Genomic DNA, 27,434 nt, shown 5'->3' with positions numbered 1-27,434 from the left:
AGGCACACCACTTAAGACCACACGCCGTAAAGGTGCCTTCCGTTTCATTCTCTTCTTTCAAACCACAACCGAATCGGATTCTAAGCGCCGGCCAGCATCGTTGCTCATCTTCGTGCAGTTTTGTTTTATGGCTCCATAATTTTCTCCATAATCAAACAATCACTTCATCGAGGGCTGGTTCATTTTTGGTTCGAACTGATTCGATTTCGACAAGCAGAACCGAAAGTAACAAGCACGCGGTAAGGGCTGAACCTCCGTAAAATCGATTCGTGCCGCCGATGCGATGGTACGGCAGAAGGATAAGCGGTGAAGAAAGCAACCAGCCATGGGTGAACCTAAGGACGATGTCGTTCCGGTTCGCCTCGGGAGAAGGTTGTTGGCGAAACTGAAGGAAACACAAACTCATCAAAATGTCGATGCCACCAAAACTTGCCACCCTTTATGTGGTATTCGGTTCAATCGGTTTGTTATTAACATTTCTATGCCGCGCAGGGGCAATAATTTGGTCTCCTTTGTACTTCAGGCTGCTCCGTTCAGGGATCCCCATTTTGTATGTGGGCAACGAGAACAGAGAGAAAGATGAACAAGAATATAAAACAAACACACACACAAAAAAAAACAAAATTCGGACAGATGCTTCCATTTGTGAAGGAAAGGTTTTCGATGCGGTGGCCACCAAATGAGTCTGACCTCGGGCCGGTATTATTTTTAAGTTGTTTGTTTTCTTCCGGACAATTTCGGACGAAGGCTTTTTTTTTGTTGTCGCTCATTCTCTGTGCCCTTCAAAAACCTTCTTCGGAGGTACGGGGAAAAAAATCGCTCAGTTCCGCGGAGCGTTTCATTCCGGGAAGAGCGTCCTGACCCAACAAATCCATCCATCAACAACCGGTGGTCAGACCTCTCACACGCATCTTACGTTAGACATTCAGCCAAAGGGTAAAGGATGAAACAACCAACAGCAAAAGAAAAGGAACCTACAAAAATTGGTACAAAAATTTTACATACTTCCCAAAAGTTGGGAGAACCATTCAGAACGTTGGTTAAGGGAAGCGATCGGTCAGCGTTGATCGCATACCTTAATGTTTTCATCTCCCGCTCCTGATGACTGATTGGCGGCGTGTTGCTGCTTTTCCGAAAATAAAAGCCACCTACCGCAACAACGTAAAAAACATACACACACACGGTTAGCCCAAGAACGAAGGAAGTGGAAACCGAACGGACCGACCAGCCAATTTTGGACCGCCCAGGATGACGTTGTGTCGATGTCGGGTCGTCTCTCCCGTATCCGTACAGGGGGGGAGGGGAACCGCATAATCATGATTTGCCGCACGACCGTCGATTATTACATGGTGTGTTTATTTGCGTTTTGGTTTGCTTAGCGGGATGTCCGACTCACTTGGTTTTTGCCCCGATTGAGCATATCGTCCGTATGTCGATTGCATTAATCAGATCCTTATTTTGTACGGTGAGCCAGTGTGCCTTTTCTGCCAGAAGCGGGCACAAATCATGCTCATCATTCTCATCATCATTACGCGTGGTGATGTCTGTTGCCCGCTTTGCCGATCAGCAGCAGCTCACTTATTGCTTAGTTATGATCCAATTATGTATCGGTGCGTTTATTTCAATTAAATTCTAGACGGTACCGCCCCAGACTCTGGGTAGAACGAATCAATTGGTAGTAGGGAAGTAGAATGGTAGAAAAGGAGTATAAAAAAAAAAACAAAAAAAAAACGAGACATAAATTCCCATCCAGCGAACACCAAAGCACATCTTCACACATCGCGGGAATTATTGCACAGATTTTTGGGGGGAACCCTAGCTAACGTTAACGTGCCGCATAAACTAGCATTAGGTAATATTGGTTGACCGAAGAAAAAAAACGAAAACATCAAGCTGAAGGTTGCCAGCGCTATCGCACATTCGCATTGATGATTTCCATATTTGTCCCTAGGTGTTTATTACACGTATCGGAATTCCGGATTTAACAGCGCGTTTTTCGCGTTTTCGCTTCACCTTTCTATCGAACCCGACCAAACCGCTGGTGATGACGCGCGAAGTCGCGAAGGGGAGGGGAGGTGGATAGCTCGTGCATAAATTAGCAAGCGGAATTCCAACGCCAAGGTCGCCAAATCCATCACCTTGCTGAACCTCCACACCCGCTCCTCCACCAATGTGGCTGCCTTCCAAAGTGGGCGCATAATTTGAACAACTCTTTCACAATATCTTAATACCGAGCCTGTGATCATTGGTGCTGTGGCGTGTGGCTGAGCGCGCGTGTGTGTGAAATGAAGCTTTCCCCAAAAATCTTCATTTCTATCTGTCAGAAGCGTAATGTTTGATGATAAATCAAAAGGCATCTGTGTGTCTTCAGCAAGAAAAAACAAATGGCGGTTAAATTAAATTATCAAGCTTGTTCGAAACATCCCAACCCGATCCGTACGATCACTTGTTCGTGTGATTTAATTCCTCCACTTTTTGGCTTTGTTCTCCAGAGTGGAAAAATTCCATCCATCCGTCGCATGTACGCGACCGGTTAATATTCCCTACCGTGCAGGACACCATGTCACGAATCTATCAGCGCGTAATCGATTGCGATGAAAACCGATCGAAATCGATTAGTTATTGGCAGATCTGTTCGATGTTCTTAGATATCGTACCCAGGTCGACCTGTCGACAATAAATAAATCGATAAATAAATGTCAAAACGGTTAGCAGGCATCTATTCCCGCTGGTGTTTGCGCTTAACCGTACCATCTCAAATAGACGGCCGCACCTCATAGAACGAATGTGACGGTGAGCGAGAACCTGAAGCAGGCAACGTGGATGCAACGGCTGCGAGTGATGCGAACGGCTCACGAAAGGGGCCTCCCGCTAGCGAAGCAATGCGGGACGGGACGAAACCCCATGTGGGGATCACCAAAGAAGAGCCGAATCGTATATTAATGCGCTTGTTAATTATAGATTAAGCATATAATTAAGATCTCGTTGGGAAGATAAAAATCAATTCCGAGAATCGAGAGATGTCGAACGTTTTGTAGAGCAGTCCACCGGCAGATGGATGAAACACAGGACTGAACAGATTCTAGGTGGTCGGGTTTCAGTCCGTACCCTGAGTCAAACGACCCGGTGCAGCAGGCTGCAACACGGTTTTACTAGGCCAAACCGAAACCGAATGGGAGCAGCTTTCTATGTATGGAGCGGGTCTTCACCCCCTACGGGAGATCGTCCGGTAGGAATGTCCCGGTCGTACGGCCTATTCGGAGCCGGGAACTAATCATAGTCAAATTAGCCTGACAGCTTGACAAAGCCAACGGAAGACACCAACGGAGGTACGGTAGGAGATAAAGAAACACGTATAAAACTTGCCTCCACCGTGGAATTGAGATAGCAAAGGATGGACGAAAAATCCCTGAAGAGGAGATACACGGTTAAATCGTACAGTGTCGAAGATTGGACCGAACCCATCGGCGATACAATCAAATGAAAATTAATGATAAAAACAAGACATAGAACACACCCTGAAACAATCCTGGACCGGGGGGTTTTGTTTCCCGCTTCTTGTTGGAGACCTCTTGCCCAATGTCTACGTCTTAACTTGAACAAAACGTTGACAGTGCCCCGTGCTCCATCGCTTCACCGTGTGCCACATGACAAATTGGGGTCTGCGTGTCGAGGCCAAGAAATCACTCCCCGCCTGATAGAATCAGGAAGCGCCGGTCCATTCTTTTCCTCCGTCCTTAATTTAGGTTTTCGCTCTGATGCTATCGGCATCGGAATCTACAAGCGTAAGCTCGCCCATGCTAAGCTCCGGAATTTGATGAATCAATTTCGGTATGTTGCGCTACGCAACATTCTTCCCGGTGCGCGCGTCCCGTACGCGTGAAGGACGTACAAATTTCAAGCGCCATGACTTCATGTACGGGTGCGTCCGTCGGAGTCAAAAAAGCGAAGGCATTTGTTTGGTTGTTTGGCGTTTTTTTTTCTCTCTTCCTTTTTTTCGCGGTTATTAGTTACTAGACAAATCGTTTGACAAATTGAAATCATTGGATGACAATGGGGGCGAGGTTGATGGGTGAACATTTTTTGGTTTCGTTCTCGCTCTTACATTTTGCTAAAACGCGCATTTTATACGCGAACCGTACGTTTGAGGCGTGACATTTCGCAAAGGGTCAGCAATGGTTAACCTGTGTGGACAAGGCAAAAAAAGGAGGCACAAGGTTGAAAGCTTCCCTTGTTTGAAGGAGGAAGGCAAAAGGTGTAGTTTTTTTTACCACCACCATTAATGGGCAACGTGATCATCACACGCGAGCACTTCGCTTTTAGGAGTAGTTGAAACAAGTACCAAGGCGTGTACGATTGCGAACGAGCGAAACTTTTTGTTTTTTTTAACCCTTAATTTATGCAGTTGAAACCCCAATCGTCTCAACGTTTGCAGCCGATTTAACGACTTATTTGTGATTCGGTATGTAATAATCCGTTAGCGGATATAGACAAACCCATTGAGTTTATTAATGTGCTAGTCTGTGACGGGCTCCAATATTATGTGGCCGCCTTAGTATATTTCCCTTTGTACGATTCTTGATAGCAGCTGGGTTTGTTGCGAGATCCGCATTTTTCTCACACACTTTGAAGACACATTTATCTAATAGCTGCACACACACATACAACAGCCCTCAATGGCGGACGGACAACTTCAGCTATTTTGGTCGCCTTAACTTTTATTTACAACAATCCGAACACGGTCAAGCACTATCGATAAGGATGAGAATTGAGGTATCTTCTGCTTTAAAGGAGTTACGATTACGAGGCTCGCAACTGGGTGGGCTGTGATTGTGAAATCCTTCCAGAAAAACCACCCCTTCGGAAAACAGGGTGAAAGTGCTGCGTGAATGTTCAAGAAAAAAACTGCTTGTGAGCAAAGCTTAAAATTAAACTTGAGCTAAAACGACGAAAAAAAAAACAAGAAGGAAGCGATCTTCACTCTATTCTGCGGTCCGCAGCATACGAACCTCCACCCTCCCTCACCAATGTTTTGCGATAGGAAATATTTTATCGCGAAAGATATTTCTTATGTAAATACGACATTTTTATAGCGCGATCTCAAAGGCAACGAGCGCTATCGTAAATTTTACCATCTTATTACTCCCGCACCGACCTAATACATCCCTTTCGCTGCGAGTTCTACGAATCTAGGGTGAGGGTTTTCGATGGCGGAGTGTGACGAGAGAGGAAACGCTTGTTAATGGTTTTGATGGTCACGGAAAGCGAACTCGCGTTTTGCGTGTGTTGCCTAGCGTACAGTGCCGGCTCCAATTGGGTGATTGCGATAAAATTTACAACCCTAAAGATGGGTTACCAGCCCATCTTAGTGGAAGGAAACACTCACACGAACATGTGAGGGAAGCAGGATCTGCTTCATCAATTTCTAGCATCCTTCACCAGATCCTTGTTCGGTTCGAGTTTGTTCGTAAATAATTATGCGCAAAGAGCAACAAGAACGTCACCACCGCATATACATCGGATCGATGCATGATCGTCGCACTTAACGTTTAGGTGGGTGAGCAGGGTGGATCGCTGGAAGAAGGTGTTGATTTAATTTATCACAAATCGATCTGTTGCTCACCTCACCCGGCATAAGGTGATCAAATAAAACATATTCTACACGCACCTTCTCGCTTTCCTGCCCGATCCGCGTCGATCGATATTAGCATAGTAAGTGTAGATAATTACTTCTTCGTACAAGTGCGAGGAATAATTATCTGAGCCTTAGCACGCATTGGAGCGGTGGAGACACCGACCGGACACAACGCCAATGTAATAGAACGTTGGGTGTGTTTTTTTTATTATTTTAATTTATAGTCCGTCGTATAATGGACCACTCTTCAACGGAGCAATAAATTACCGCATTATAGGGACTACTCACACTAAAACGTACCGACACACCACGCTGGAAGAGTTTTGCATCACGATCTTATCAGTTGGCCCCAACAGTGGTCGATGGTTTGTGGGACTTGCGCTGGTAGCGTTTGTGGTAAAGTTCACAATTTATTAAACGTCCTGAGCGTGTATCGGTGGGGGAAGAAATAGATTGCATCTGCATTGATCCGGCGAGTGTAAGCATTAATTTATTACTTGTGAAGTTTGATTCATTGCTCGGTTTGGCTCGGTTAAAACCATCCAGCAATAAGCAATAAAAGTCACAGAAGCACAATGTACGCTGCTATAAACTAATAGTTACAAGTTATTAAACAAATACTACAAGCTGTCATAATTTTAAATGGAAAACAGTTTAAAAAAAATAATACAAAACATATAACACGGATAATCAATTTCAAGCGAACAAAGTAAATCCATTAGGTGCGTAAGCTCACACGTCACTTCTAACCAGTCAGTTGTAAGTTCCGCGATCAGTCTTACAAAAGCAAGCTCAGAAGAAAGCACAACCAGAAGACCTTCAGCTGTCACCGGTGTACGATGATGTGCGTGATTTGTTTTCATCTCTTCGCTTTCTTCCTGCGCTGCTTAATCATCATCGCTGGCGCAAGCTAGCGGGTACGCGAGGCCTCAAGGAAGAGCGCCGACAGCAACTCGTGATGCGCGTTTAAAAACAATGATGCTGTTGGTAGGGAAGCCACACGGGACCACCCAACGTGTGCGGTAAATGTTCGTAAAAATTATCAACAAAAAATACAAATATTGTGCACTAATGCGATACCGCGTTCTCTTTCACCGGGGACCGGGCTCGGGTCGCGGCTCGTAATGGCGGAAGTTGCTCTAGGGTGCGCGACCTTAGACATACCCGAACCACCGCCAGCACTGGCACATTTCAGCGGTACGATTGCAACCATGAGAACCGAATGGGTGAGTAGTTTGTTTGCTAATTTCACCAGATAGGAAGATCGGTTTGCCGCTTCATAAATCTTCTTCGAAACGAACGGGTCCGCCGAGAATGTTTTGCATGCCAACAAGTCTACCTAGGTCATAAAATCGAAAGCCGTCTTCTCGGGTGGGATTATACCTTCATACCGATCGTTTCAGACTAAAATGCCATCCCAACTACAGGGTGTATCGCGTAGTAGTAACCTTTGTTGTGGAATAGATTTTAGCTGCTTTAAAAACGTTAATTTAGTAGAATTTTTACCATGAATCTTACAAGGTGTTCGGGATATATTTGAATTGTTTGATAATTGGTAATATTTTCCATAGAAACGATTGAAACATAATTTATGCATGTACAACATGTCACAAAGGATGGACTTGAGCCCTGGATCTCGGATTTATTAGGTCGTGCTGATCATCAAAATAAGAATATTTCGACTTCCTGAATACACCTAAAACAATCAGGTAATAGGCTATTATTGTTAAGAGTTACAATATGATGGTGACTTGCCACACCTCTGGGAAAAACTTGAGAATTAAGTATCGTGACCAGAATTCACCTTCCACGACAGTTATCCCGGCTTTTTTAGTTTCAACATTATTATCATAGGATTTTTAAACAATCGCTAATTGAAATATACATACTTCACTGTAGCAAAAGCAGTATGGAAATATTGATTGCCGTAAGGTCAGAATTCGTGGAGAGTCAACACATTTAGTTTCATTTATGTGATCAGTAGATCAAAATCAAAATTAAAATATAAAAAAATGTTTGATTTGTTTGTAACATCTGGGGATTGTAATGATTAACAAAAAATATCAAAAAAAAAATGTTTTTTTTAAAGCAGACTTAAAAAGTAGCAAAGGGTTTCCAAAATATAAAACTAAACCAATGCCAGTATATGATACACCCTGTACTGTCTCATTCGAAAGGGAAGGGTAGCCAGGGTACATCAATCATCAAACGATCCGTGAGCTTCCCAACTGGAACAGTTCGGGCGGATGGATGGATCGTCCAACGTCCCAAGAGCGGGGGACAAAAAAAGGGACACAGCCTGATTACGGCCGGATTGGTTAATAAATCATCAACTCGTGACGGGAACGAAGGATTCCCATTTCGAGAAAGCTTACCCCAAGCATTCCAGAACGTTTCCAGTAGAAGACCTTAACCATTAAGAGCAAAAGACATTCGATAGAATTAGTGTCTTTAGACGCCTTTTGCCAGGTGTTTCGGGGTTCTATGGCAGGTGAGTGGTGGAAAGAATTCCATTTAAACCCTTTTTTTAACTAATGCTTTTACGTTATTTTTATCAAGAATTCCCAGCCATACTTTCTTCACGTTTCGATTGGGTTTTTTCCTCAGAGTCGTCAGTCAACGCCGACCCGTAAGTAAAAAAAAAACACACTAAGAACTTTGAACGTTTTCCCATCGTGGCTTGCTCATCGTTCAAACGTTCCGGTGGCGCTTGCGTACGCTTATTATCGTTCTCACCACCGCACAGCTGGACATTGCGTACACGCATCCCTGCCGAGTGTATCCAGGTGAATCCAAATCGGCCAACCTTAGCCGTACCGAAAAAAACCCCAACTCAACTAATACGATTATAATGATGCTCGCGGCAACCAGTCACGGACAGATTGGATGAGCTGGTTAACGAGTGCGCACTTGACCACCCAACGGGGATGAAAATTGATTCGTACAATCGCACATACCCGCCCATGGCCGAAAACGTTCCAACCAAACTCATCAGCTTCTGACCTTGCGTGGCGCAGCTGGAGCGTGAAAGTGTGAAAAACGTACCAAAAACAAAAAAAAAATGGAAGGAAATTTGCAACTCACCTAAACACGTCGGACAGCACTGGCCTTTTCGGGGTGGGCTGGGATCCGAACATGGGGCGTAACATTTCATCTCCGAGCGCGTTACCACACCGGAAACGCATTTGTAATGCATGCAGGGATCTTCCGGATCGGTCCACTCGGTACCACTGTCGATATGGCGACCTTCGTATAAACATCCTGTCGGTGGAGTGAAACCAAAAAAAAAAAAATTAAAGGCACTCAATTTGGTGGGTTTTTTGGAGGGCTATCGCTTATACTTACCAATACACTTGTCGCAACATTCGTCGGGACCTTTCTTTTTGTAGAAGTAACAATCATCTACCGCTGGGCAGCTTTCCTTTTCACACTCCACGAAACCATTCTGTAGGGAGGGTGAGAATAATAAAATAAATCAAAAAAGGAAATTTAGTAATCATGAAAAGGAACGTAAACAAAGTGTTAAAATGACTGTTTGATATTACAACAAATCAACTACATAAAAAGGAAACAACCCTTTCCACTCACTATACTTGAAAACACTCCACTTCAACATTTTTCCAATTGTCCTTTACGCAAAACGAAACATTGCGTAGTTTCGCACTACAATTTTATTACTGGCGACAGCTTGCAGTAACAACGCTTCCATGGGACACGGCGTCGCTAGATGCTACTGGGCGATATTACAAAAGCTACAAAACGCTTGTAGCAGTGCCATGAAAATTGGACCACCAGTCAACAGAAATCTGATCATATGCAAGTGCATTTCCTTTCACATGTCGCTGGAATCGAAACGGCTTTATGTTGGCTGTGTCGCGTTAGTTTAGGAGCGATGGAACATTGGCACACTTTCAAACCGGGAAGCTAGGTCAAAGCTAAACCGACAAGATGGTGTACGTACGGACGAAACTTTTCTTTTTACATAAGACAGATGGCGTTTCCGGTTAAAATGGACGATTCCGCTTCAGCAATGGTGCACTGTGTAATCAATTGGACGTGATCATGATTACAGCTTCGTAAATCAACCATTTCGTTGCCGCTCGGCGTTACATGCGACGGAAGTAATGCGCTGTAAAGTGAATTGTTTTAAATCTATTTTACTTTCATATTTATTTCTGTTTGTGGAAATGGAAAAGAAAACAACAAACAAAAGTTTATATTTGATTACAATTTTTCCACATCCACACATTGCTGCCTTGTTCAGTTTTATCACGTTTGTTTTTGTGTTTTTTTATGTGCTATTTGCATTTATTTCCATTAATTATGCAAAGTAAAAGATTAACACAATTGTATTGATGACATGAAACATTTTTTAAGCGATGGAAATCAATTCAATGTTCCAGCCGGGAAATTTGCACGCTCACTTTTAGCTGTAAAACAATTAATTGAATTTGCCGCTTGACGATTGTTTTACGACTGCTTTCCACATCATTGAGCCGTTCATCACTGTGGTAGAAGTTTAAACCAGTGAATTTTGAATAAATGCAAACCATCCCTTATTTTGATTTTATTATTTATACCAAATTGAATTTAAGCTTTAATTCGTTACGGAATACTCCAAAACTCAATTTAAAATTTTATAAATTTAAAACAAAACCTCAAACCCCAAAGGGGAGTTTTTTACCACACATTTTCCTGCTACAGTCGGCACGCTAGCGTTTGAAGGCGCATTTGGTCAAAAAAAGAGCGTCGCCAAAAGGGTAATAAAATCCTTCCCGCCCAGGCAAAACCATTCCCACACGCCACCATTGACATTCCGCAAACGCATTTTGTGATTGTAATTGTGAAACACTTTTGCACCGAAAACTGGCCGACGCCACAATGGACCAAACTGTCGCTGGGCGGCCGGAAAATTTTTCGCATCCCGCACAAGCGGTACTGTTTAGCATTGGGATAGGTTACTTCTTCATTCTTACCATTCGGTCGCTTTTTGTTTCATTCTCTTTGCTCTATTATTTCAACTTCAATGAACCCCGATACGGTTTCGTCTCTTTAATCGTCCAGAACACCCATAAAAAAGGGGTTTTGGATAGATTTTTATGTAGTTTGTTATTTGTTTGTATTCTCAGCACGCACATTTTCGCTATCGAAATTCAAACTAAATGTAACGAATTTTAGCCTGATGCTCCCACGATTATAACTAGCAAGCTAAACATATATGTAAGTGAATTGATGCCAGAGAAGCGAAAATTCAAACGCATCGCAGAAATGAAAGGAATGATGCTAACGTAGCATAACACTCTTGACTTTGGTTCTTGACCGCTAAGCGCGTGCTGGCACTGGTGATAATGAACCATAAAAGCGGCTGCTTGTCCTTAAATAAGTCAGTGCAAAGCAACGCCTTATCCAAACGCAAACCACGCAAATCGAGAATCGGAAGTTTCTTTGTACGAACGCATAATGTGCGCTGCTTCATTTATACTGATAAGACCGATCGGAACCGGTTTCGCAGGCTAAACTTGACCATCGTCAGTTGAAGTGTTTGCTTTTTTTCTTGCCTTTCTCATTCAAACTTCAATAGCATTATTTTCTGCACTATCCGAGCATGATAGTGCCGGGAAGAAATAAAAAAAAAACCCCGAGACAATGGCTGTGAAAAAGTGTGCGTAAATTTGTGGCGCCATTTTTGCTATCCCCTGCTGGGTTGGTGTGTGCGTTATCATGCGTTACATTTGCAAAACCGGGTGGGGTGGGTCATTATGCATGCAGCGTAATCCGAGAATGGTGAGCTGTAGTTAGGGAGAAGGTTAGATCAATTCCAAAATGGATGGCAGAGAAGAAAAACAAGCCGGACAACGTATGTTAGAAGTGCATGAAGCTCTTAATGAAATCAATTACTCCAAGAAAAGAATGTACAATAAACTCATCAGCGAATGTTTGGATTAAAGAAGCTTCGAAGTGAAGCTTAATTTACTAATCACAAGCAAGCAATCAGCCCTTTTTCAACCATTATCGATCACCGATCGAGGGTTGTGTACCCAAAGACCGCAATCAAGTGTTTAATTTTCTTGTAATTGCAAAATTTATGAGAATCAAAACAACGCCCGCACGCAATCGTACGTGTTTAGTAATTTATATTAAATTGTTGTGCTTTTTTTCTTCTTCGTCTTCCTTGCCTTGTTGCGATTCATCTACTTGCAACCGTTATGATTAGCTACCGGTAGAAGCAATTACGAGCGATTTTAATTGCAAACATCGCTGTTGCTGCTTAAGTGGTGCACTGTTGTTCTTGTTTTAATGCAAAACCAAAATAGCAAAAAAATGTACACCTTTACTTGCATGGGGTTGCAACCTAATCCGAACGGAAAAAGGAACCAACACCCCCTTCGAGCCATTACGGGACGCCATGTCGGCGTACCAAGCGCCATTGCGGGGTACCTATTAAGCCGTCACTTTAAGCTGCGCTTAATCGTACATGTATATCATCATCATCATCATCATCATCAGCATCGGCATGATCGTCAACCGGACAACACAACCGCAACAGGATGATGATCATCGTTCGCATCAATAACATCATCATTATCATTATCGTCAACAGCATCGGAGATGGTAGCAGGAGGGGAAGGTGGGACGGGAGGTTTCAATGTAACCTTCCTCTCTCTCTACCTTCCCAAAATTACCCCATCGCCCGTTTCTATATCGCGCCCATTAATAATATTATCAACGTTTCATCGTCGTCAACGGGCCCGGCCCCGGTAGAAGAAGTTCGTCGTCACTACCGTCACCATAGTCACCGTCACACCGTTGCTGTAGGTGACGAGCATGACAGACATACCTAGTGCGGTGCGAAAGATTGGCAAACCGTGCCCCTTCCTTGCAAACGTACTCCCACACACACACACACATACAGACACATTCACATGCGTTTGACGCCGGTTCGCGATGGAACGTGGTGCTACCGTGCGAAACTAATCGTGTCGTCGCCGTTTTGCGCGCGGAAACTGTACATTAGCGTCATTCCGATGCAGATCATATATCGGCGTTGATCAGATATGTATGGGGTAGATAGGGTGATGGAAGAGAGCTAAGTACTTGTTCCAACCCATTCCGACTGGATTGCTATCTTTGCCATCTCATTACAACGTGGGGTATATTACAAAAAAAAATGGAACAAAAATAAAACTAAACACACACGCTGGAGATTAGTGACAGGAGCTGAAGCAAAATGCATTACGATCATTCCAATCACTATCACTCGGCAAAATGGAACATGCGGGCAATCGTCGATGCAGCATCAGCCATGGTTATTACAGCGCTGCATTAAAAATGGAACTACACCGTTACCTTCCTCCACCAAAATCCACCCTTTCACCCCACCCCCTTAACCTTGATTTTGTGGGGACCCTTCAATGACGCCCCTGCATGAAACAATCGTGAGTTCTAGACGTGTTGCGAGGGGTGCGCGTTAAATACAGCTCGTTGATCAACCATTTGTCTCCCTTCTTACCATCGTTTGCTGCTCTTTGCTTGCCAATATGGGAAGCTTAAGTGTGCGGGTGGCGCCAAGCCGTAACACTATACCTCTAACACACACGGAGTAGAAATACGAAAGGAAATTCATAATCTGTACGGAATGGGACGCGCTAATATTGCAATGTTTTTATTTTGCTGTTATCGGTGTAACCTATAAAATCACTTGTTGTTTATTTTATTTTGTTTAAATCGAAAATATGAAAAAAATGTTTTTATATTTTTCAATTGAATTGTCCGTTAAAGAAAAAGGGGGAAAAAACGATTGAATTAGTTATCATAATATGATTATTTTAGATATGTGCCTTTAGATCTGTGAGATTACAGTCTCTGACATAAAACCATGAAGAGGTAAATAAAATATTCGATGAACTTTTAAAGAAAAACTTTATACTGAATAATTTTTGTAAAATTAGGCGTACAAAATGCAGCTCATTTGTATGCCAAATATTAAACATTTTTTCATGAGTAATTTGGTAGCGAATTACTCTGTGGTATAACGAATGCTTACAAAAAATATTTTTTTAATAAATACCTATTTCGTGCAAAATAATTTGGGCAATCTCTTCAAATCAAACTTAAATTTTCATTATTCATCCTTAAACAATAACACAAGACATTTATTCGGTACAGAAACTTGATTTGTGCCTTGTCAAACTCATTTCACTAAAGTAGCTACATACGAAAAAACAAACTTGCACTTGATTGCAGTAAACGAACTAATTCTGCTGCCACAATACTTTATTAACAAACTTAACCGCTTCACGCACACATTCCAGCAAACAGTTTGATTGACATCCATGGAATTAAATATGTTAATTGATCGCACGTTCCTCGAAAGTAACTACCGAAAGCGTGAGCCATTTTCAACCCAAAGCGAATCCAGAACGCCGTGGACTTGAAGCGGAAAGGATGGAAACGATATGGACAGGCGTTGTTAAATGTGGATAAGAGAGGGAAAAAAGGAAAGAGAAGGTCTTGAGGAGTAACAGAAATACAAATTATACACCTCACTCACGTAACTCATCTGCGGGCAATCAAATGCAACATTGCAACCACGTCCACCATGTGCACATCGTTTTGCCAGGCGCCAGGCTTTGATTTTTTTTCAAAGTTACAATGAGAGAAAAACGACAAAATCGACACCGAACCAAACCGATAGAATATTCATTACCATCAAACGTTTATTGATTAAAAGCGACATTTGACGATGTGCAATTCAATTTCCACTTTGCACAAATAATGTTAATCTAGCTGGTATGAAATGGTAAGGGCACCGTACCGCATGCTAAAATATTTGCACCACTGCTAAACGATGCTATAATTCATCTTTCTGCCAAACTAAAACGACAACGTTATTACTTATTTAACCTTGTTGGCAAACACCAAATGGAAGATAAATTGTCGATCAATTTATCTGCCTCAATCTGCTTTCTTGCTAAGCAAATTCTGTGCGTCTCGTTCTGCGAAGTAGACACAAAACGATACAACGAAATATCGTACTATTTTACGATAAATACACTTAATGTTGTCGTAAATATTGAACGAAAAAAAGCATAACACATACCCACGTATATATTATTCTCCATTCTTAGAAACTTGCTGTTGTTGTTTTTTGTGCCTTCCATAACAAAAGGATTCACTTAAAAGGATTTCTGAGTAAAGGTTTTACTAGTCCGGGACAAGCGCCAGAAGATGAACACTGCAGGACGCTCGGGCAAACGAATGTTTCCCACGTTAAGTGTTTTGCTCTTGAAAAAAAACCCCGTATCTCACCAAAGCTTTCTGGTGTGTGTGCTTTCGGGGAACACTTTACTACCGTTTCGAGGAAACGTCCTCCATCGGGACGGGTCGTCTAATGCGGGCGAAAACGTTATTTATGTGCTGTAAAATGGATTTAAATTTTACCCAAGAATGGTGCCTCATGTTCCAGCGGGAGCTTTTGTCCTTCGGGTTCTCACTTAACAAGACACACACACACACGCTCCCCATGAGAAAGTAGACCGAACAAACCCACCCCAAGAATCTACAAACCAATCGTTTGGGACTCCACTTTATTCATCCTCTCGGGATGGGAGGAGGGGTTATTTTCCCGTTTCACGCTGCAGCTCAAGGCAGCGAAAAAGTGCAATGCCGCAGTGAGTGCATCAACATATCAACCCATCCAAACCGGCGTGACCATCGAGGCCACCGTGAGCAACAGCAGTAGCCGTCCGTTCCATCCCGATGCGCTCCGCTGAGCATTGACCCAGATGGGGCGCATGATTTATGCTGAACCGTACCTCTGGACTGTACGCTTCCGGTCCGAACTGGGCATCCGGCCTGCTTGCCGGAATGTCCTTCTTCGGAAGTGTTTTTCTTTTCCTTTTTGCGACCGGAAACTGGGTTTTGCCAGTTTCAAGTCTGTCAATTTAATAGTCCCAAAAGGCGATTGTTCGAAGGAGTTGTCGTCCATTTTGCGATTGAGATTTTTTGTTATGCGACACTTTTATTAAACACTTGCTCCAAAAGGGAAATCGAATTATTGTGAACATACAGACGTGCGAAAAAGTTGGTTTCGTTATATTTTTGAAATGTACCATGCGCCTCCACTACAAGACCGGAAAATTTGAATATTTAAAAAAATTATATTTAATATGAATAATACAATTTTATTTAAATATTAACATAAACGTAAAATACGTATTTCAGATAAGTTTGTTATAGTCATAACGCATTAAATCTATTTACAGAACTAACTAAATATTTTTATAACTTCTCATGAAAAAATGATCACATTTTTAATCTTTTTCTTTTGATCATTTCTATAAAAATAAATCTATTTTCGTGAAATTTTAAATTTGTGTTTAAACTTTTTTCAAGTAGCTTTTCAAAATTTAATTTTCAAAACCAACCAAACGATTTCCATTTCCTGATTGAAACGCGACGCATATATGCACCAACACCTGCACAATATCAACTACCGCCAAACGTGACGCCAATGCCGCTTCCGTCAGTTTGCAATCAGTGTGGCAATGCAACCGAATGCAACCGTATCTGCATGCTGCACTGCTCCAATACTACTTCACCACCACCTCTTCGCCACCTGCTGCACAAAAAAACCCACCCCCAGTAAGTGACAATGCCGCACGGAATCCATTTGTCGGCGTACCGGGTCGTTTCAAGAGCGGCACCAGACGTCTAGCCTGACGTCTGTGGCATTCTTTTCCCGGCTCGTACGTTCGCGTCCACTGTCTCATATTCCACCGGGGGTGGATTTCTACTCCACCTGCGGCATTTACTCCCTCTCTCTCTCCCCCTTCACCCTGGAACCAGCATCCGCGTCACCACCGTTTTCAACGTAATCAAGTCTCTCGAAGCGACTGCACCGAAGCTAAATGTCAGGTCAAGAGCGGTGTGCGCCATTTCTCTGCGGACAATTTAATTATGATTAAAGCGCAGCAGAATAACAACAAAAAGAAACGCCCCAACAACAATTCGTCGGCTCAGGCCTCCACCAGCTACACACACACCTTGGTAATGGGCTTGAATGGTTAGTGCTGGTGGTGGCTAAATTGCAGGTGCCAATGATGGACCACTAAAGTGTCTCGTAATTTTATAAGGGTGCTGGCATTTCACATCGAAGGTGTGCTTCCAGCAAAGCGATCGCCACGGCGTCGGGAATAACCATTTAATAATAATAGGATTGATCGAATGATTGGAATTACCGCCTTCGGCTGCTGGGTTGGGGCGACAGGCGTGTACAGCAGAAAAAAGAGCGAAACAGATTAAATTGCTCTGTGAAATATGAATTATTTAATCATTTGCGGATATTCGAGACTTTCCTCATCTTATCCGGAGAAAATCGCTGCCATCAAATATGGTGACGACTTCAAGCGTTTAACATCAACTATCCTAACGCTATCATATCATTAGAACAAGCAAAAATCAAAATTCCATCCACCACACCGGAACTGCCCGGAAGCCCTCCGGAAACGGTACGTTACATAGCAGAAAAGGAAAGTTCCTGCAAAGAGCTGCTATAAATACTGCTTCAATACACTGTTTTGCCTTAAAAACACACACATACGGTCTGCCAATCAGCTGTATTGCAGTGGTATCTTGTATATCGTCTATCGTCTTTTTCCCTCGCAAACCCCAGCTAACTGCTCCATCACGAATAACCATGGCAAGGCCGGGACTTAAAGCCGGCTAGACCGAGACCGGATCTTGAAAAGGCCCCGAGACGAAGCTTCATCAAACTTGGAGCATACACAGCACTACCTATTTTGTCCTTGCAAAGATCGGTTTCTTTTTTCTTTTCTTTTCTGCTCCTCTCACTGATCTCCATCTCTATTCACATATGTGGCGGTTTTGTTTGCATGTGTTTGTATTTATGCTGTCTACCCTTTGGTTCCATTCCGACCCATTTCCCGTACCCCTTCCATCTCCATCCAGTTGTTCGCTCTCTTTCAGCGACAGCGAGAAATAACTCGTTGGGCTGCTGAAATCATGATATGCAAATGACTTTCTACGAAAAATTATTTATTTTTCATACAATATTCATCAACGTCAATCATTAATCGTTACGTCGGGCCGTTCGTCTCGAAGGCCGCCGTTTTCGGGGTATATGCATCATACATATCCCCATAGCATAAACTGCTTCGGCTGACCGGCCGTTGTGATCGTCCTGCTGCTTTACCGCTCCCCTTTTCTGCTTCCCGTCCCACACTGAGGAACCGTGTGTTCGTACGTGAATGTTCGAGGAGCCTCCATCATCTTACGATCGGTACGCATTGAATGGTGACATTTTGGTAGCTCTGGCAGTTGGAGAGATATCTTGAAAGTACGGTTTGGTAAGCTAAGCTTATGTGAAAACCGTAATCGAAGAAAACACGTAAGGCGCACAATGAGAGCAAACACAAAGTTGATGGTGAGCTGAAAACCGACCGAGCTTTTGGAATGTTTGTGTATCCGAATGGAAAGGACGTAAGGTTGTTCATTTACTCGAAATTGGGTCCAAAACTTCAGTGGAGCAAAAATGATATGTAAATGAGTAAAGAATTGTATTCTTTGAATTTTATTGCGGTTAAAGTTTTTTTTTAATATAAGTAGGTTAAGATCACCATAGTCAAGGACGAAGCGAACATTTCGATCTATTCATTACACTAGCGTAAATATTTCAACCGAATGATACTGAACTTTAATTCTCAATAACAACAAAACATGGATTGATTAATAAAATGTTACTACACCCAGCACACAATGAAAGGAAAGCGATCAAAACACACCATCATGCCGAGATTTAACGAGTCAGGTTCCGCAGTACTTACTTCGTAGTGAAATGGAATGTTGCCCTCACTTATCAGTGAGCAAATATAACCGGCCCGCAACAACCTTCATGTCGTTCGCGTACGGAAAGGAAGAGAAGCAGAGTGATAAAAACCGCGGTATGCAAAAAAAAAAACAACAACAACACACACAACCAAAACAAAAACCCAACCAAAAACCCGAAGGGAAACCAAATTTCGATGACCCACATTCTCGGTGCCGCGTATCTCGGCAAGCTTTGACCCAAACAACATAAATGCCCGATCGGGGATGAAAGGTATGGAAAAAGTGATCCATTCCCACTTGTTGTGGGACCCCCGTGGAAAGGGAGGATGGGGGGGATGGACAAGAACGAAAGAGGTAAAGTAGAAACGGGAATGGGAAACATGCAATACAGATGTTTGGAGCAGTGGCCCCCAAAACGGAATGGTGCGGCACAGGTGCCGCTGTAAAATGGAAGCTGACAGCGGGTGTATGAAAAATGTGGCATACGGTGAAGTTACAGTTTCGTGTGCCGGACGAACGAAAAACAAATAAACAAAACAAAACAAACAAACCATAAGAAACGTGTTTGCTACACCGATCGTAACTTTAGCATAATCGATGCGAAACCTTGTACAACCCTGCCGACCCAGGGACGGTAATGAGAAGGATGACGTTTAAGTAATGCATACCAATCACAACATCTTTATCCAACCATAAGCTAAATCGCCCCATTTGCAATCTTCAATTGCCACTAAACTGTTTTTGCCGTTTTTAATGTGCAAAATTACCGCTATGAGGCAATGGTACAACCTTTAGCTAGAGCGTGCAGATGCAGCCATCGAACCGCACTTTTGCTAAGATGCAAACAGGGATTGGTTCGTACCATCTGATATAAAACTTGTACGAGATGAAAGCGAGATGGGCTTGAACGACCCTCATACTTCCCATCCCCCCCCCCCCCCCCCCCCCCTCCTTTTATCATCAAATCATTGCTTCACCTATCAGAAGAAGAAACGAGCAGGAAATCACGCATGCCTTTCGCATGTGCACCACCACCACCACCACCCATCCCACTTACAGCCTCCCCCTCTTCCACCGGAGAAAATGGGGGGTTTATTTTCTCCCCCTTGGAGAAAAAAACAACCTGCACAAGAGAAGAAGCAAAAAAAAACACAACCCCAAACGATGGAATGGCATGGCAGTGAGTGCGCGAACGGCCTTTATCGACCTTGTTCATTGTATAATAACACTCGGCCATATTTTTATGTGTTTCTCCTTTTTGCTTCTTCTCACCCACCTCAACCTCACCTGTGCTTCCTGCCCTTGCAGTTATGTGCCTCGTATTTATGGACCGGTTTTTCTCTCTTTGCAGGCACATGTGCAACGTGTGGTTTGGGGGACCTTAACATGTTGACTCCAGGCGAACCCCGGACCATGGCAGTCAATACGTGTACGAGCCGTGTCGTAAAATCGGCCTCTTCACTCTACCGCACGGCTTACCGCATCACAGCGTCTCGTTCGGACCGATTCGTTTTGTTTCCTTTTTTCTTTTCGCTTACCCTCTATTTTTTTCGCTCTTTTCGCTCTTCATCTTGTTTCATCTACGAAAGCGTCTACTAACTGAGGGCAAAACCTTTCTCTTCGCCAGACACACACACACACACGCGTGTGGTAGAGTTTCCGAGCGCACCTGTTCGCAGATTCGACCTATGTTTATCATGATTTTTTTTTTTGCATTTTTTGTTATGTTTCTTCCCCACCGGCCCCCTTTTTCCATCTCTTCCCATCCCACTCCCTCGGACACTCGGTGGAGACGCATTCCACGATACGGGAGGACACAGAAACCTCACCGCAGACTGATCTTTATCGCATCGAACCATTGCATTATCATCACAAGACAATTCGCTGGGGCACATCGGGTGGACATCGCTAATTTGCGGATTATTCGATTACGGTTAGCACCAGCATCCTGGTTTGCATTTTTTCGATCCGCACGGACGATAAACGTGAAGATGTGACCAACCAGACGGCTGTCACCCGAGATGCGTTTCGGTGCGAAAAGCCCCGAAAGCGATCGTAAACGTTGAACCGGCTTTATAGGATCAGATTCACGGGCCCTGTTTGCCAAGCAGAGAATGAATTTCCTTCGCCAAATGCTAACCTCTTTTTCTGTGACATGCGCGTGTGAGTTTCCAGTGTTGCCAGGCGATATTCGCACAACACAACACTGGTAGCGCGGATGGTAAAATACCAGCCCACTCCGGGGGTGGCAGATTCGAGCGTGATTCGAAACAATTCCAAAACCCGAATAAACATAAATAAATAAATAAAACCTATCCGTAACGATCGTCATCTGCATGCCGGCGCGCTTCTCTTTAGACGAAGCGGGAAAAGAAGAAGATAGGGGAAGAGAAACAAAAAAGAAGAAAGAGAGAGAGCAAAAAAACAACCAACACGACACCTGTGCCTTTGCGCGTGTAGAGTATTTTCAAGAGCAACACATGGTCGAACTGTTCGGAATCGCAGGTGGATCGCGGATGTTTTCATCCCATCGCTCAATCCCCTTGACACTATCACACCACTACTTGGTACTTCTCCTGCTTTGCTCTTTCACGTTCTTACAGACACATACACACACAAGCTAAACATTTTGGTCCTTAACGATCATCTAGTGAAACATCTTTCTACATGCGCGGCAAACCTACTCAACACGCACGACGGCTTAATTCCCGTTTGTAAAACCCCTTGGGCGGACAGTATACTTTCCACGATGTCAGTTACAAATACACATTCGCAACCGAGCATACTAAAGTACTACGGCCGGGCAGCATTCTTTGGGTTCTTTTTCAGAAAAAAAAACACCAACAGCCAACATACTCGCGCACACGTATGTTAACAATGTTTGGTACGACCAAACGAATCGTTAGCTCCCTCGCAAAATCCGGCTTCTACGTGGAATAAAACCGTACGCTCCTACACCAAAGACGGCCACACATAAGATGTGGCGAGTGACGAACGGACCCCGGAGCAGGAAGTAAGATAGGCAAGATTTGGGCAGGGAAGGAAAAATCGCCGCCGGAACGAGACGAATCATGGCACGCACGCGGAACATTCCATCCGATGAATACTAATATTGTGTTTAATGTATGCAAAGATTTTAATTCCCTCCCCGTTTTGGTGGGACGAGAGACACAAAGAGCGGGTGCGAAGAAGCGAGCGTGTTCGGGAGGGGATGCGATAAAAGAACGTTCTATCCTCGATTCACCCTCGCATCTGGTTGGAACAGCTGGCGAAACACGCCCGGGACAACTCCGTCGATCGTCGATCGTTAGTCACATGATCTAACCGGCACCGGTGTAGCCAGTGGCAAGCCAAGATCATTTCGCCATTTCTTCGGTGGTTATCGTGCGGGCCAGCTGATGCTCTCGCGGCAGGCGGTTTATGCTGAGCATGAGCTGGACTACAGTGGACGCAGAGTATTCTCTGCACCCACCGAGATCAAGATAGAGCTACCGAACGTAACACACGATCTGGCTCTTGTAGCAAAAAACATACGTGTCGTCCATGAAACTGTTCAGCAACTCGGTTCACGAGGACGGTCGGAAGAGGAGGAGTAGTGGTTGGAAGAAGATTTTTTTATGCTTGATTTCCGATCAAGAATTTGCCGAGACATAACTAAATACAAACGTGCGCACACACACAAAAGACGAACCGGATAGTTACGCTCAGAGACTCGAATGGTTTCCCTAGATGTGATAGTTGAGAAGGTTATTGCAGCACCTACCTCATGTGACTGAGCGCTTCAAACTCGTATGTTTTGTCCAGAAGTCATAAATCATTTGAATTTAAAATTGTATGCATCTTTTCAATGCAAAGTGTGTGGGAAAGTTCGTGCTTTAAGCTAACTATCTAAGTAGATACAACCGTAAAGATTTTCAATGGCTCATAGTAGACTACTAGTAATGGATCCCACCAAAACATTTAAATCTAGCTTGCGGAGAGTTTCATTAGCAAATATTGTTCATTATTTTTTTATTTTTTAATTTACATAACTGGAATAAAAAGGAAAGGTCTGTATGCTCGACCAATTGAAATGAAATATGCAGAAAACTTCATATTTTTTCAACATTTGTAATATGGTCTCTTCTATTTTAAAATGATCGCTGGTTAAATTTTATTTTAAAAAAAGCATTTTAATTGCAACATTTGCTAATTATGGATTATCACAATTAACTCTGAAGAAAAACTCCAACGAAGATCTTACCCCGAGCTGTCTAGATATACCCTAGCGCCAGTTCGATCCTTTTTTTTTCGACCATCAAGCGACGCAGTTCATCGTCTCGCCGGTAAAGGGGTTTTGCCAAGATCAACAACGTATTCCCAAAGCGGAAAGAGACCGACGCACCTTCGCTACCGCCCAGTATGTATGTTAGCTTTTCATTTAGGTTATTTGTTCGACACAAGTGGCAAAAGGAAAAAGTTAATACCATCCAGTTGGTTTGGTTGATGTTGTTGCTTCTGTCTTCCACGTCTGGTATTGTTTACCGTTTACCTACGGATGCTTCGGTATGTGTCGCTCTTGTGTTTGTCGTTAGTACCTGTCGCTTTGTCTTCATTTTCATTTGTCAATAAGAAGCCGACACCGACTTGAGAAAAGCATACCAGAATGCCACTGTGGAGGGTCCCGAAGAACCCTAACGTGTAGGGACACAACGCATTTCCACGATGCCAACCAATATAAAGGAAAGGTAGATGGCGCCCAATCTATGGAGTGTGGACCATGGTTCGGTAGATCCTCAATTCGATCGTTTGAACGGTGTGCCGTGATAAACATTGGTTTTGTGAGAAGGAAGAGAAACCCGAACAAACAAAATCAACAACCCGAACCAAAACGTTACCGCACTGGCAGGGAGGGTTGTTCGATCGGTCAACCCTTGGACCTCACCCTTGGACATCAGCAGCAGGTAGCAGGTATGGACAACAACGGACAAACGCCACGAGGATTTTTGTGCATCTTCCACACATGAATGCGTTATCAATGAATGGAAAAAACCGAGATCTTAGGAAGGACCACAAACTGGCTCATCATTAACGGCTGCTGGCGCCGTTCGCAGGAAAAACCCCTCAAAATGACTACCAGCGGGTGCTGGCGTCAGTAAACAATCGTCCTTTGGCACATCCGTCGTGAGTAGAGTCCTTTTTTTTCTTTTACCTGTCCCACTGCTTAAGATCTGCTGTCCTTAAGCTAATAAAAACACGGCAGGATAGAAACAATAGCCACAGTAATGTTTTCCACTTGACTTTGCCCAAAAATTACCAAAGAAATCCCTATCGACCGGAACGAATCGGAAGAAGACAAAAAAAAAGCAAAAAAAGACATCAAGCGAGCATCAAGCTCTGGGCCAGACTTACCTTGCAGATACACTTGAAACAGCGCATGTTGATTCTAACTTCCTCGCCCTCATTTGTGCACGGTGCCTGATATCCAGCTGTGAACGAGAAGAACAAACCGAAAAATTTAGCCGAAACCTTTCCTTAAAATTGAACTCTCAATAAACAACCTTTAGGATGGGGACGGAAAAAACCAAACTGCTTTAATCAATAAACATACGCCTCGGAAGGTTTTCATTTTTTTTAATGAACGAACTTTGCCTCCATTCATGAAGGTAGGACAACGGTTTTAACAAAAGCATCAAACGAGAAGCCGAACGGTAAATTATCACTACAATTCACTTTACGATGTTTACGAATTTACCAGAATTAGAGCTTCATTGTATGCCGTGATTATGAGGACACAAATTCGGCAAACATTCGCTACGGTCAGTTAGTTAAAAAGTGTGATGTACAACATTTCGTACAAAAGCCTAATATGCGTACACACAGCGAAGGTGGCGCACGCATTAGCACGTCAACAGGCGGCAGCAAACTTCTTCTTTTTTTTACTGTGTGCTGATAGCTACAACCAGTTTGCACATTTCTTACAATTGGAGTTAACAGTACTGATCGAAATGGAGTAAAAAATCTTTCCTGGTGAAAAGGCACTATAGTGTTGGTATTGTTTGGGGAACTCCCGCAGAAGGTACTTAAGCTTCAGAGACGAACAACTTCAAACGAACCGCCATTCTAGCTCACTGCACCCGTTTCGCGTTTTAGTTAGCAGGTTTTTAAGCCCATCGATCGATTTGCATCGGTAGCCTATCCTGCCATGAAATCATCACCTTTTTGTTTTGCCAAGGTGCGTCCAATGGTTTGAAAATGTATCAAACGTACTGTTGGCCGTAGCCGGGAGAAGAAGAGACGGTACTCAGCTGGAGTAGAGACAGTGATCGGGTAAGCAAAAGAGGCAAAAAAAATTCACTGGTCAATCCCCCGGGCGATGTTGTGTTGGGACCATTTGTCAACTTCTTGCTGTGGAGCACACAACACTTTTCGCTGACGGGCTGTCATGAGTTTGTTTCTGTTATTTTTTTTCTACTTTGGTTTTTGCTTCACAACACCCATATCCACCTTCCGCCATAAAGGTGGGCGCAAGTTGGGTTCACCTGCCTCCACAAATCCTGGTCCGGATGATGATATTTCGGTTCCGAAAATAAATCAAATGTATTTATTTTTAATTCTCCGTGGTAGTTATTTTTAGCCTGGTGATACAGAGTTTAGTTTCCGTTTTTGGGGGAAGGTGGACGTAGCTTTCTGACGTTATGGTTTTTTTTCTCTTTCATTTTAGCTTCTTTTATTTTGCGATTTTTGTTTTACGATCGTTACATGGAGTGAATGCTACGTTCACGCCGTTACTGTATGATTTGTGTATTGCCTTACTTTCCGTGGACGGTAGTTTCAAGTGTCTGAACGGAACGGATCAAGCGGACGTCAGTGGATTTGATTTCACCACCCGAAATAATGATACTCTCTTCTGTGTTGTTGATCCACACCAATGGAGTCGAAGGAGCGGGAACGTTTACCCGTAACACTACGGACCATTTTATCCGTTTGCCTATTGTCTACTGACGTCACAACGTTCGTCACATCTTCCGCAAAAACCCGGTGGAAACGGTTCCCATCCCGTACTGTTTGCGATCGAGTCTACGTTTGCCACGACAAATTCACCAAAAGAGGGTATGAAACTTTAGCGATAGCGATGGCAAACAAGATTATCCTCTTCCCCGCCCGGGGGAGGCATCTGCGCTACGGGTGAAAGAGTTTACCCTGCGAACATGTGCACATATTTGCCATTCACACTTCGGTCGGGGCGCACGGGATATCTGATATCTGGTCGGAAGTCGGAACACGCTGATAAGGGATACCCGGGTCGTCCCGGCCCGTCCATCGTGCAACAAAGTGCAGCGCGGATGAATGAATGAACTGAAAGATGCTCGATTCCGGTTCCGGTGACGCCAACCGAAGCTACTCTTCATCCATCCGGCGTTGGTACGTCGCCGTATGTCAATAACACACCTACATAGCGCCTTGTTTACCCGACGATCCGTCGTCTAACTTCCACCGTACCGGTGTACGGTACAAAGCGGTTTGGAGTAAACAAAACCATTCCTTACGCTCTGTCCCAGTTGGGAGGGAGGAAGAAAGAAGGAGAGGGTGGACGACTGCGTCCTTCCTTCACCCAACCGGATAAACCAGGGGGAAGATCGGGTGGCAAATAGTAACAACAATACAAAACAACATCAACAACAAGTCGTGGCGCGTGAAATACCGCGCAACGCGGTATGACTCACGAGATGACGTTTGGAAATGGTGTTCACATGCGACGCCATCACACCGTCACCATCATCAGCGTCACCTAACCATCAATGCAGAGGCAGCAGCAGCAGCAACAACAAAAAAGCCGGCCAGCGGTATTTTGGCAAATATTTACATCCTCTTCTACCTCGTTCTTGAACATGGCTTCCACAGCTTCTAAATGTGTGGTTATTTTTTTTCGAGGTGGCGTTAAGAACGTCGCTTGCTTTTCCCACACTCTACACACCCGAAGGTTAAAGGAAGCGCTGCCACACACGGTCCCGTGCCGGAAGTTTGTATTTGCCCCCGGGAAAGTGTCAATGGTCACGTTTATTGTCACGAGTCCCATGGTTCTACTCTAGTTTGGCACCATTCGACCAGCGCCACCTAGGGAGGAAGTTAAGAAGCTCCAGATGAACGAAACACCACACTGCTAACCGTCGATCGGACACCACGATAACACGTACATCGTTTCGATCATCAGCAGAAAATCGTGATACTGGTGCAACAAACTTCTTCTTTCCCAACCAACGTAAAGTTAGGTACAAAGTGCAGATTTTTTGTACAGCTCTGTGCTGTCATGCCGACATACGCCATCGGTTATACGCCGCGACACATTAACCCGTCTGTGCCGTGTATTGCCATTGTAAAGAACAGGGGGAAAGAGTTCCTATACTACAGATAGTTGGCCGATAAGCATCGAGCGACACCATCCTGCAAGGGTGCAACATCATCATAGTACAACCAACACCATGCACTATCGCAACGTCCGATCGCCTGACTCTCTTCCCAGCTCAGGGAAACACCTCCGTTAATTGCCATGTTTCACAGTACATCTTCTGAAGCAGATGACAACAACAACAAAAATCCACCCTACGGGTCGAATGGGATGTTGAAACGTGGTTTTGGATAACGGAACGAGTTTGCGAGCGACTTCAACACTGCATCTTCTACAGTCCGCGCGCTACTGCTAGTCCGTTCGGCTACAACAAACGGTCTACGGTCATTAAAAGCAACAACCATCGTCACCTACCATCAAAACTTTGCCGTAGGGTTTTCTTTTCTCTTATCAACAGCGATTAACCGCAACTTTACAGCGGCTACGTGAACTTAGCGTTGTGCTGGTGAAAACAACAGGAACTGTCGTTCCGAGCCGTACCGTCGCCAGTACTTTGACGAGACGAGAATCTCCGCACAGCTCATCACAGCGAAGGGAAATCGTTGGAATGCACGTACACGA

General features: G+C 43.8%; 1 protein-coding gene across 4 annotated transcripts in view; it reads right to left on the bottom strand.

Annotated features, from left to right (window-relative positions):
- LOC125769070 (BMP-binding endothelial regulator protein) overlaps positions 1-27,434 on the bottom strand; it is a 66,874-nt gene that overhangs the window by 16,435 nt on the left and 23,005 nt on the right. For all 4 annotated transcript variants that reach the window (XM_049437497.1, XM_049437499.1, XM_049437498.1 and 1 more), the window contains 3 exons: positions 23,876-23,952; positions 8,981-9,080; positions 8,720-8,896 (listed from right to left, as the gene is read on the bottom strand). In XM_049437497.1, the coding sequence (XP_049293454.1) occupies positions 8,720-8,896; positions 8,981-9,080; positions 23,876-23,952 (354 nt within the window). The remainder of the gene's footprint in view (positions 1-8,719; positions 8,897-8,980; positions 9,081-23,875; positions 23,953-27,434) is intronic.

Source organism: Anopheles funestus, chromosome 3RL (genome assembly GCF_943734845.2).
Source record: "Anopheles funestus chromosome 3RL, idAnoFuneDA-416_04, whole genome shotgun sequence".
Lineage (NCBI taxonomy): Eukaryota > Metazoa > Arthropoda > Insecta > Diptera > Culicidae > Anopheles > Anopheles funestus.
Note: the sequence above shows the minus strand (reverse complement) of the source record. Positions and strands in the feature narration are given on the sequence as shown.